Here is a 12,689-nt window from a genome sequence, read left to right as displayed (position 1 = left end):
GCGCTACACAGGGTGAGTTCCTGTTACTTGTCCCAGCTTCTGCCAAACTAGCAGTTTGAAAGCATGTAAAAATGCAAGTAGAAAAATAGGGAGCACCTTTGGTGGGAAGGTAACAGCGTTTCATGCACCTTCAGCATTTAGTCATGCCGGCCACATGACCATGATGATGTCTTCGGACAGTGCTGGCTCTTTGGCTTTGAATCAGAGGTGAGCACCACCCTCTAGAGTCGGGAATGAGTAGTACATATGTGTGAGGGGAACCTTTACCTTATCTTAATTGAACAGGAAGCATTCATATTTTCCCACATTTCTCATTTCATTCCTCAGGTTCTTGCCAATTTCACAAAACACTTAAAATTCACGATAAAATCTCATTAGGTGAAGTTGGTTCAGTGTATGTCCAAATGTGCAAGTATTTCTGAATTGTCATCAGCTGTAGCAGTTTCATCAGAAACACCTGCCTGTCAAATTGTCAAGAATTTATGCTTGTTTTTTTCAAGATATGTTAAAGAAATTTGCCTCAATGTATTTCTGATGTTGACTGAGATTTAATAGTTTGCTTCAAACAAGAGATGTTTACTGCCAAGAGGCTGTTTGAGAAAGTGTGATAAACTAGTATCAAGAAGAAATGATCATTATCAATGTTAGTAACAGAAAATGAAAATCAGGATCAGAATTGTTCTAAGGAAAAGAACAAATAAATCAAAATATAAACCTCCCCATATAATATAATTTTCTAATTTGTTCTTCTTCATCATTCATTACTTATTCCCCATGACAGGATAGTTAAACATCCAAACTGCATTGTTCTTTGCCAAATCTTGATTAATTGCACTCCTATTTTTTGTGTGCGAATGAACTATACAATTGAAAGTCACTACAAGCTATAGTTGTACGTCCTAGCAAGTGCTACATAAACTATTTCTATGCAAACAAGACTCAAATATTATTTTCTAGGCTCCGTGCAAGTTTATAACTTAGGCCATCTCCTACATTCCAATACAACACACCACAACCAGGGGTGGTATTTACTTCTCTTCCCTTCCGGTTCACAAATGTGAGTGTACATGCCCTTGCGCTCGCTTAACTTGCATGCACACTGTCTGTGCATTCACTCAGCCTTCCACGCACACACTTTGGCTAAAAAAAGTGCCTAAATGGGATACCATAGAGCTGGTGTGGGTGGGTGAGGCCACCTGCGTTTTCCGCTACCAGTTTGAGTGAACTGGTCCAAACTGGCAGAATGCCACCTCTGACTATATCTGCTTCACTGTAGCAGTTCAGATATTACAGCAAAAAGATGGGAAGTACTAGTCCTCCTTTAGGTATGGACATCATCTAGGTGAATTTAGGCCATTTACCAACTCACTTCAGGGTTATGTGAAGACAACAGGAGGAATGAACATTATGCATGTCACCTTCAGTTGTATAAAAAATGGTGTAATATAAATCTAATAAATAAATAAATAATGAAATATTTTAAATCATTTTTGTATCTTGTATTTCCCCTTGAGAGATCAGGGTGTTACGCTAGAAATAAATATACTGCTATAAATCCTATTGCTAGCATTGATTTCCCCCCCTTAGCGAAATTTCTTCTGGTGAGTTATCTCTTTTCTTCTACATTCATGGTACTAGGAACAAAAAAGAGTCTACATCAATTTGGTGTAGTGATGAAGGTGCTGGCCTAGAAACCAGGAGACTATGAGTTTGAGACCCACCTCAGTGTGAGAAACAGAAGGGTGACTTTGGGTTAGTCACTTTCCCTGAATCCAACTTACTTCACAGGGTTGTTGTTGTAGGGAGAATAGGAGGAAGGAAGAGTATTATGTATGTTCTCCACCTTGATTTGTGTATGAAAAAAAAGGCAGGATAGAAATCTAAAAAAGAAAGAAAGAAAGAAAAAGAAGACAAATCCTAGCCCTACTGTACAGTCCTTGACTTACAAAAGTTCATTTAGTGACTGTTCAAAGTTACAACTGCACTTGAAAAAGTGAGTTATGACCATTTTTCACCCTTATGACCATTGCAGCATTTCCACGGTCATGTAATTTACATTCAGATGCTGGACAACTGAGTCACTTTTATGACTATTGCAGTGTCCCAAAGTCATGTGATCCCCTTTGGTGATCTTCTGACAAGCAATGTCAATGAGGAAGCCAGATTCACTTAACAATCATATTACTAATTATAATAATATATTTATATTAATATATTAATATATTAATATATTAATATATTTATAATTACAATTATAAATTTGCCCAGATGAGGAAACATCACATTCCTCAAATAGTTAATAAAATAAAGCATGTACATTTATTACATTTATATTCTATTCTCTCCCCTGAGGGGGCTTAAAATAAGGGGTGTGTTCATGAGTCTCACCTAATTTTATTTTCATAATAAAGGAGTATATGATATAGCAATATCGCACCCTCACCACCGTCCAGATCTTCCGTACAGCCCTCAAGACCTGGCTATCCCATCAGGCCTGGGGATAAAGATTCTAATCTGTCCCCACCCGAATGATGAATGAATGTTGTGTTCTATTTTTACTTATGTATTGTCTCATGTCTTGTCTTGTATTCCCCTCCCCACAAATTGTAAGACGCCCTCTGTAAACAATTCAAAAAAAAATAGCACTGAGACTTATATACTGCTTTATAGTGCTTTACAGCCCTCTCTAAGCGGTTTACAGAGTCAGCTTATTGCCCCCAACAAACTGGGTCCACATTTCACCGACCTCGGAAAGATGGAAGGCTGAGTCAACCTTGAGCCTGATGAGAATCCCCTGGCCGTGACCAGGGGGGGCTTTTACCAGGTTCGCCTGGTACGTCAGTTGTACCCCTTCCTGGATCGGGATGCTCTGTGCACAGTCACTCATGCCCTTGTCCTTTCTCGCCTGGACTACTGCAACACTCTCTACATGGGGCTGCCCTTGAAGAGCACCTGGAGGCTTCAGGTGGTCCAGAATGCGGCAGTGCGGGTTATCATGGGGGTACCTAGGTGCTCCCATGTTACACCCCTTTTAGGCGGCCTGCACTGCTTGCCGGTTGTTTTCCAGGTGTGATTCAAGGTACTAATTATGACCTTTAAAGCACTCCATGTCTTAGGCCCAGGGTACCGGCGAGACCACCTACTGCCATCAGTAGCCTCTCACCGTCCATTGCAATCCCACGGAGTTGGCCTCCTCAGGGTACAGACAGACAGTGTTGGCTAGCGACCCCCAGGGGGAGAGCCTTCTCTGTGGGAGCGCCTTCCCTCTGGAATGAGCTGCCCCCGGAGCTTCACATAATCCCCGACCTCCGGTCCTTCCGACATGCCCTAAAAAGTTGGCTTTTCCAGCATGCCGGCCTGGCCTGAACAGAATAAAATAAATGATTAATTTAATTGTTAATTTTAATCTATTTTTTAAAAAATTATTGTTTATATTAATTGGGTTTGTTTTTGGATACTTTATTTAATTTCCTTTTTAACTTTTGTAATATGTGTTTTTTATGTTGTACGTCGTCCTGAGTCCTTTGGGAGAAGGGCGGCATATAAATCCAATAAACAAACAAACAAACAAACATAATCAAACTGTTAAATGACAGTCAGTAGCCTGAAGTACTGCATTATAACCACTGAATTACCATGGTTCTTAGTATATAGCTTATGGTCCTGACACTCAGTAACTTTCACACTGACTAGAAAACTTTCCTCATCCAAGTCCAGTATCTCAATTGCTACACTATGGTGCCTCCCATATTTCCTGTTCTCCCTAATTTTATAATTTATTTTTCCTCAACCTAAACTTTGTTATTCCACTGAAACTATTGATAGCTGTAATGAAAAGTAGTAACAGGATGTATACATCAAGGAATTATTCTAGCTTCCTATCAAGTGAAAACCAAAGTACAGACATTTTATATTTTATTCAGGTTTGGCTTTGTAAATCATTCCCAATTTCTTAAATTTGTCATGTTTTCCCCACTTCAGATTTCTACAGTGAAAACTGTTTTCTCTGCCAAACACCCCTCCTGTCATTTACATAGTATTAAAGCAATGGATACATTCAATATTTAGCAATAAATGTTGCACATAATATTCACAAAAAAGAGATGAAGAGAAAGAAACAAAGCAAAAGCCCATACAAATACCTTGCTTATAGCAGAACAGCCAATAATCAATTTAACACAGATGATATCACAAAGGGAGTAGAAAAGCAAAGATGCTTCACAACGGTGCCAACACTATGCATCTGCTAGGTGATCTTTAGAACACACAGAAAGAGAGAAGCACTTTAATAAAAAAAAATCTATGAAGGCAGACTAACATTTGCCCAAAGAGCAACACAAACTGTGACTACACAAGCAGAAAAGGAGCAGCTCAGCAGTATCAGAAATAATACTGTTTATCATCAAGGGGATGTAGATTGATATGACAGCATATATATATATATTGTCATTCGTCAAAAAGGGGGAAAAGGGGTGCCAAAGCATACTTTGGAGGTGGGTGGGTGTACTGGGATACTGACCTGAGCTTGAGACACGACTAGTAGTGGTAGGCTCAATAATTTCTAAAAAAGGGGGAAAAAGAAGACAGCTTGTATATGAATTATATATGGAAGACAACTATCAAATGAGTGAGTCAACAGTTTTAGGCATGCAACATATAAGGGCCAACTTAGGGTCTCTAAAAGAATGTGCGGTGTTAGCAGTAGGTGTTAACAGTAGGGACAGAATCAAACAGGGTGTGTGGGAATCGGCAAGATATCTAAATGACCTGATCTCTCCAAAACAAAGAATAGCTTTCTTCAGAGCCAGATTTAACATTCTTCCTTCAGCACACCTCCAGGGCAGGTATAAGAGAACACCTAAAGCAAAACGCATTTGCATATGTGGTAAAGGAGAAGTGGAAGATAATTCACATGTACTATTACACTGCGAGCTATACAGAGCTTGTAGGTCTGCATATATTCTCCCCTTATTAGAGAGATTGCCAGGGAGGGCAGACAATTTTTATCTAGGCTTCCTCCTCCAGGACACTAACCCGGTTACCACGTATGCAGTGGCAAAGTTCTGTGTGGCTGCAATGTCCATAAGAAAAAAATTGGCAACAGTATAGTACCATCTTGTACCAATTATCTGGTCATACCTTTAACAATCTTTGGACCATAATGTTATTATCCACTTTTAATGTAAATACTTTTAATTATATTTTAATGTTAGTATGTTTAATATAGTGTAAAGACAAATGTATATTGCTGGTCTTTGACCGTAATAAAGATCTTTATATAGTGGGGAAAAAATGTGCATGAAAACCTACCTGAAGTTTGCAAAGGTGGTTGTGTTGGGTGTTTTCTTTTAAAAAGGAAATAGCCTCTTGAGTCAAACTTGATTCCTAATAACTTTAGGGATATGTCTTTGTAGTCTTCTTAACAAAAAATCCTACAGCTTAGGAATTTCTGATGAGCTGCTAGGCAAAGTACTAGCCAAGTCCCTCTATGCTGAGTTGGTTTGGTGGGACAACCTGGTTAAGTGGATTACTAAGTGCAGCTTATAAAGTGGATCTTACTGTTGTCCTTTACTGCAAATAGGTAGTTTGTATTTAATCAAACGCAGGTGTTAAAAATGCCTCTGCTTCACAGATAAAACTCATTTTACAGTTTTGATCCAGGAAAACATTCTGAATAATAAAAACAACAACATTTTCCTTGAAGTAACATAAACTGTATGTAAGTACCACAGAGGTTTAGCAAATCAAATGATTTGATGTTTCTCAACAAAGAGATATTTTATAGTCTTTTAAAAATACTAAACAAGACAAAAAAAGCAAATATGACAACTGTGAAGGAAGCACCAGTTAGCAGTACTTTAAAAAAAAAAACAATCAGAAAACTAATTGTCCTTAAATAATTTGTTTGGAATGAAATCCAACTAATTTAGCAGAACTAACTTTCAAATTATGAGTGCTGAACTGTTTTTCATGTCACAACATATTTTTTTCCTTTACTTACTTACTTCACTTACTGACTGATGTAGCATACTCAAATTCAAAACAATTTTAAATATACAACTTTAAAAAAAACAAATTCAAATGAGTAGTCTTTGAAATGTGGCTGTTTTTGAAATGGGGAGATGCATACCAAAATTGGCCATCATTACACTTAGAGCACTTTTTAAAATGCAATCCATTATATGAGATCCCCAGAAAACAAAAATGGCAACCAATTTCTTATTTAAATTACCACATTTTTTAAAACCTTGGAAACAATTTTGGCACTTCTTGATAATTGTGCTACTTGAAGATCTTGACCTGAAATGCAGTAACTTTGCAATTCCTTTGAGGATCTAAAATACATGCCCTTTGAAAGACTATTATTTCATATCATATACTGTCAATCATATCCAATGACTAAAGGTACGGTATTAATTTTGCCCCCATTTGCTCAGACAACTCACAGTTGCTCTTATGGTGAAATACCATAGTATTTCTTAGATCGGTATTCAAGCATCACTCTATTATAGGGAGACAAAGCAGTTAAGAGGCATTTAATTTTCATTCTTACTTAGCATATATTACAATTTCACCAGGAGTTAACCTACCCTTTAGTCTTTAGGTGTTTATACTTATATATAAAATGCTGATGTGAAAGTAGGAGTAAAATTATTGTATCTTTCAAAAAAGGAAATAGTCTTGCAAATCAAACCAAAGTTAACAATAGAGGTGATATACTAAACTCAGATTTTTATAAATGATCTAACAAATGATTACATAGTATCCACCGAAGAAAAGAATATTGGCTCATGAATGAAGGCAAATATATGTGTGGGATAATGCTGCAAGATCCAATCTGGGTCAGTCACCAGGATCAGAGGTTTAGTCTTCTGAGCATTCTGAGTTGTGCTAGAGCCCATTCTCAGAATGTGGTGAGAGAGAAGTTCCTGGAAAATGGGCTCCAGCCCAAGTCAGAAAGTTCGGAAGACCTGCTTACCGACCCAGATTGGATCCTGCAGAATATTTGCTGTATGATTTTAAAAGTGGAAGAGGGAGGAGGCATTTCCCCTCCTAATTTTTTATCTTCCTATAGCACAATAAGTGGTATTTAGCAGACTCTGACCAGTTCTGGAGAACCGGTAACGGACTGGTAGTTCAGAAAACTGGTAAATACCACCTTTTACTTTACTTTTTACTTTTGCCTTTATTTGTATGCCGCCCTTTTCCCTAAGGGGACTCAGGGCGGCTCACAATTCAAAAGGGAGGGGGAAACAACAAACAATAAACAATACAGCATATTAAAAGAGAAAAACGCAACAATCACACAATTCGAGTGGGGCTATAATCTTAGCCCCAGGCCAGCCGGGACAGCCAGATCTTTACAGCAGCGTGGAAGGATTGGAGGGTGGTGAGGATCCGAATCTCCACGGGGAGTTCGTTCCAAAGGGATGGAGCAGCCACCGAGAAGGCCCTCCTCTGGGTAGTTGCCAGTTTGCACTGGCTAGAAGATGGGATTCGGAGGAGGCCTAATCGATGCGATCGAATCGGTCTGGTGGAGGGAATTGGCAGTAGGCGGTCTCTCAAGTACCCAGGCCCACTACCATGAAGGGCTTTACAGGTGATAAGTAGCACCTTGAAGCGCACCCGGAGATCAACAGGTAGCCAGCGCAGCTCGCGGAGGATAGGTGTTACGTGGGTGAACCGAGGTGCACCCACTATCGCTCGCGCAGCCGCGTTCTGGACTAGCTGGAGTCGCCGAATGCTCTTCAAGGGCAGCCCCATGTAGAGCACATTGCAATATTCCAGCCTAGAGGTCACAAGGGCACGAGTGACTGTTGTGAGGGCCTCCCGGTTCAGGTAGGGCGCAACTGGTGTACCAGGCGAACCTGGGCAAATGCCCCCCTGGTCACAGCTGACAAATGACAAACCTCTGACTGGCCCCGCCCCCATCTATTCTCTGCCTCCCGCGTCCCAGCTGATCAGGAGGAAATGGGGATTTTGCAGTAACCTTCCCCTGGAGTGGGGAGGGAATGAGATTTTACAGTATCCTTTCCCTGCCACACCCACCAAGCCACACCCACTAAACAATGCCACGGTCACCAAGCCATGCCCACAGAACTGGTAGTAAAGAAAATTGAATCTCACCACTGTATAGCACCCTACCTTCCTAAGTATCTATTTTGCTTGATACTAGGCCTTCGATTCAGACAAATTCTATTTGCATATGCTAACATTTGACTCTGAGAATATGCCTCATAATACCAACTTGAAGCACAATTAAAATAATACATTTACTACAGAATAAATAGTAATATTCAGTGGTACTATTAGATCATACGTAGATTGCAAACTTATTCAACATAACTAATTTTAGTATATCTTAGTATATAACAATAATTTAGCCATGTCTCTGGAATTTATTTACATAGCATATAATCTTGTTCCTGGTTTATTTTCTAAAAATAAACAAGTGTTTTGAGGCTCCTATGTAATGGGATATCTGGCTACTTGACACTTTAAGATATGTTGAGGTAAAGCCCCAGAATGTTCCATCACGCAATGGGCTGTTGTTCTTTTATAGATTTTTTATTTTCTTTAAAGTTCATCAACCCTCTAGAGTTGATTTTTTGAATTGAGTGACCATACAAATCATTTATAATAATAGCAATGAAGTAATAAATAACATTTAATAATATACTTTCACACATCCTGCCATGTTCTTTCTCTTGTTAATAGAAATTTGCTGAAAATATATGGCTATGGACAGCATGGCATCTCAAGAAGAGAGAGAACATAGAAAGTGTGTCAGAGTACAAATCACACACACAGCCACAGCCAAAGCCACAGCCACAGCCACACACACAGCCACAGCCACACACACACACACATCTTTAAATGGCTGCACTTATTTAGTTTTTTGGTGAGAAGAAAGAAGTAGCATTCTCCAGACCACTTTTAGAGAAGAATGTGGAAATAGTCACCTTGCATAATTTTCTTAATGGTAGGCTAATAACCATACAAGGTTCTTGTCTTTCAAGTAAATGGTCTGTAACTGGTGTGCTGACTTTGTGTGCTGACTTGCTGAACTTAATACACCTATGAACAGGAGGAGATCATTTAACGCAAATCCTAATGCAAGGTTTATTACTACAGTTTATTATTAACATTGGGATCTGTTAATGTGTTTCTACTAGAAGAAACTGTATATTATAAAATAATTAAGAAGCAAACATTTATTGACCAGATGTATTTATTATCTATCTGGAAAAAGATTCAAAATGAATTTACTGAAAGGCTCACAAGTATATAGTTTATGGTAGAATAATCTCAAAACAATTAAACAGTAGACAGATAAGTAAAGATAAGCAAAATCTAAGGAAAGAAAAAATAATGATTTAGCCAATCAGCTAAATCATACATCTAAGTCATACATCTTCTCATTCATTTGCAGACTAAAATCCATCATCCTAAATTCTTGCTTTAGTTTTGTAGTGGAAAAATCTCATAGGATTGAGACAAAGCAATTGGAGATGTCAGAAACTGGCTTCTTAAAATTAAAAATAAATACAATGATCACTGGATTCCAAGCAACAAAACACAGGATCCCAATGGCAGATTAACACAAATCTTATACAGGTTACATCAGACTCTAAGGAATTGCACCACATTTTAAGGAATATGGGCTAATTGAATAATGGTTTGCAGTCACTTTAATAAGGAAATAAAGGCTGTTATTTTGGAAAAGGACTTGTTTGGAGGAAAGAACTTACAACATATATGCAATATCTTACCAAAGGCATGGATACCAAATACTCTTGGTGCTATTGTAACAGCGATGCTTTTTATTTCCTAAACATATGACAGCCTGAGTGACTTTCTTATTTTTATCTTCAAATAAATTAGCAGAACCAGAGGATAGCTTACACATCAAAACTTCCCTTTGGCACAGGGATGCAACATTAAAGCTATGGATCTAGTGGATTTAACTATTCCTAGTGTCAGGAATAATTGCTAATTGCCTTGCAGTCTGACCTTTCTTGCTTGTATTTATTTACATAAAACAAGTATATGGCCACCCATCTTAAACCAAACTATGGGTGGCTCATTACCCAAGGATAGAACAATATGTAGAAACATTAAAACAAAAACAGGAAAACTAAACCAGAAAAAGTGACACCATTGATAAAACTTTCCGAGACATACCACAATACACTCCTCCCATGCCAATTTTAATGTCTCTCAAAACAGAAGAGAAGAAAGTCACATTTCAAATCAAGCACTTTCATGAAGCGTTACCAAGTACAATAGCTTTTTAAATTCTATGCAAGTCACAAAGTTAACTGGTTTTACCCTCTAATACTACTATGGTATGAACATAGCTAAAGGTAAAGGCTCCCCTTGCATATATGTCCTAGTCATTCCCGACTCCAGGGGGCGGTGCTCATCTCCGTTTCAAAGCCGAAGAGCCAGTGCTGTCTGAAGACATCTCCGTGGTCATGTGGCCGGCATGACTAAATGCCGAAGGCACACAGAATGCTGCTACCTTCCCACCAAAGTGGTCCCTTTTTTCTACTTGCATTTTACATGCTTTCGAACTGCTAGGTTGGCTGAAGCTGGAACAAGAAATGGGAGCTTACTCTGTTACGCGACATTAGGGATTCGAACAGCCAACCTTTCTGCATGTTCTTCACCATTTTTTCAACTGGACAGCTTAATCATAAACAAAGATATGATATTTTAAAAAAACATATTGGTGTAAAGCAAGAATAAATAATTTTCCAAGCTTTTTGTATTAATATAATACAAAATAGTGTTAATGTAGTATGAATCCACCATTAGTGTGAATGTGTAAATATATCTAAAATGAATAAATAACTAGTGAATAAACACAAGCTTCCTAGGTGATTTTAAGAACCCTAATGCTTTATTTTATAGAAAAACAGTAGAGAATTTTTTCATAATCTTTAGGGCCTTTCAGTTATCATTTCTTAAAGGTTTTCCTTAGGTTTATTGGGAAGGAGGCATATTATTAATAAAAGTATAAGTTACAGTGATAGTTAACACAGTATAGGGACATGCCACATGTAAAAACTTCATTACTACCCCCCCCCCAAAAAAAAAAAGAGGAGAAAAAGATATAAGATTGAAACCTCGGGGTTGATCTCTCTCTGTTTTTCTGTATTCTGTAATTGTTAATCATCTCTTTAGATTGGATTTCTAGTTTTCAGTTAAATAATCTGTCAGTCAGTCTGTCTGTCTATCACGTCAAGTATTTGGACATTTCCCTGTTAGCTTATTTCTGGGTGTCAGGGATAAGATGGTTAGATATCAAAAGACTCTTGCCTGCATGAAGTTGTATTGCATGTCATGGACAATGAGTAATGTAATCATCAACCATTTTAAGGTGCTTCTCCTCTTACCTCTCGGACAGGTCGCAGTCGGTGTTGGTTGGAGGACAGAAGTCAACCCCTAGGCCCCTTAAATATGGGGTGCTGCAGGGCTCGGTCCTGTCCCCCCTCCTATTTAATATCTACATGAAGCCACTGGGTGAGATCATTCGCCGGCATGGGATTAAATACCACCAATATGCGGATGATACCAAGTTGTATCTGTCTGCCCCGTGCCAACTCAGCAAAGCGGTGGAAGTGATGTGCCAGTGCCTGGAGGCTGTCAGGGTCTGGATGGGAGTGAACAAGCTTGCACTCAATCCAGACAAGACCGAGTGGCTATTGATGTTGCCCCCCAAGGATAGTCCAGATATTCCATTCCTTAGCCTGGGGAGTGAAATTTTACACCCCTCAGAGAGGGTCCGCAACTTGGGTGTCCTCCTGGACTTGCAGCTGACACTTGAACACCATCTGTCGGCTGTGACCCGGGGGGCTTTTGCCCAGGTTCTCCTGGTGCACCAGTTGCAGCCCTACCTGGACCGGGAGGCACTTCAAATGGTCACTCATGCCCTCGTCACCTCAAGGCTTGATTATTGTAATGCGCTCTACATGGGGCTGCCCCTGAAAAGTGTTCAGAGACTACAGTTGGTCCAGAATGCAGCCACGCAAGCGATATTGGGTGTACCTAGATGCACCCATGTTACACCTATCCTCCGTGAGCTGCACTGGCTTCCTATCAGTCTCCGAACACGCTCCAAGGTGCTGGTTATCACCTTTAAAGCCCTACATGGCCTAGAACCCGGATATCTGCGAGACTGCCTCCTGCCACATACCTCCCAACGGCCGATAAGATCTCACAGGTTGGGCCTTCTCTGAGTGCCATCGACCGGACAATGCTGGCTGACGACCCCTCAGGGGAGGGCCTTCTCTGTAGCTACTCTGGCCCTGTGGAATGATCTACCCGCAGAGATCCAGACCCTTCCCACTCTCTCGGCCTTCCGAAAAGCCACTAAAACCTGGCTATTCCGGCAGGCCTGGTGCTGTTGACCTCATGAATGAGGTCCAGCCCCACCCAGATTGAGTGTATGGTGTGTTGCTTTTAAATCTGTTTTCTCTTTCCCTATTTTTAACTTTTTATCTTTTTGTCTTGTACGTTGTAAGCCGCCTGGAGTCCTACGGGATTTATATAAATATAAATTTATTAAATTACAAATTAATTAATTAGTTGATGGTTCAATCCAGCAGTGGCCAAGTGCACCTCAAAATGTCCCATTCTAAAAACATTCACGACTTCAGCAGGTCAAGGAACCATTGTCAAAA

At 39.5% G+C, this 12,689-nt stretch overlaps 1 protein-coding gene across 2 annotated transcripts in view; it reads right to left on the bottom strand.

Moving 5' to 3' along the window:
* NEGR1 (neuronal growth regulator 1) overlaps nt 1-12,689 on the bottom strand; it is a 531,321-nt gene that overhangs the window by 67,392 nt on the left and 451,240 nt on the right. Inside the window, exon 7 of one of the 2 annotated variants that reach the window (XM_087719471.1) lies at nt 4,520-4,561. The exons of the other annotated variant lie outside the window; for it this stretch is intronic. Coding sequence (XP_087575597.1) covers nt 4,520-4,561 — 42 coding nt within the window. The remainder of the gene's footprint in view (nt 1-4,519; nt 4,562-12,689) is intronic. 2 annotated transcript variants of the gene reach the window in all.

This window comes from Thamnophis sirtalis, unplaced genomic scaffold (assembly GCF_051295495.1).
Source record: "Thamnophis sirtalis isolate CommonGarterSnake01/CBP01778 unplaced genomic scaffold, rThaSir2_p1.2 scaffold_7, whole genome shotgun sequence".
NCBI lineage: Eukaryota > Metazoa > Chordata > Lepidosauria > Squamata > Natricidae > Thamnophis > Thamnophis sirtalis.
Note: the sequence above shows the minus strand (reverse complement) of the source record. Positions and strands in the feature narration are given on the sequence as shown.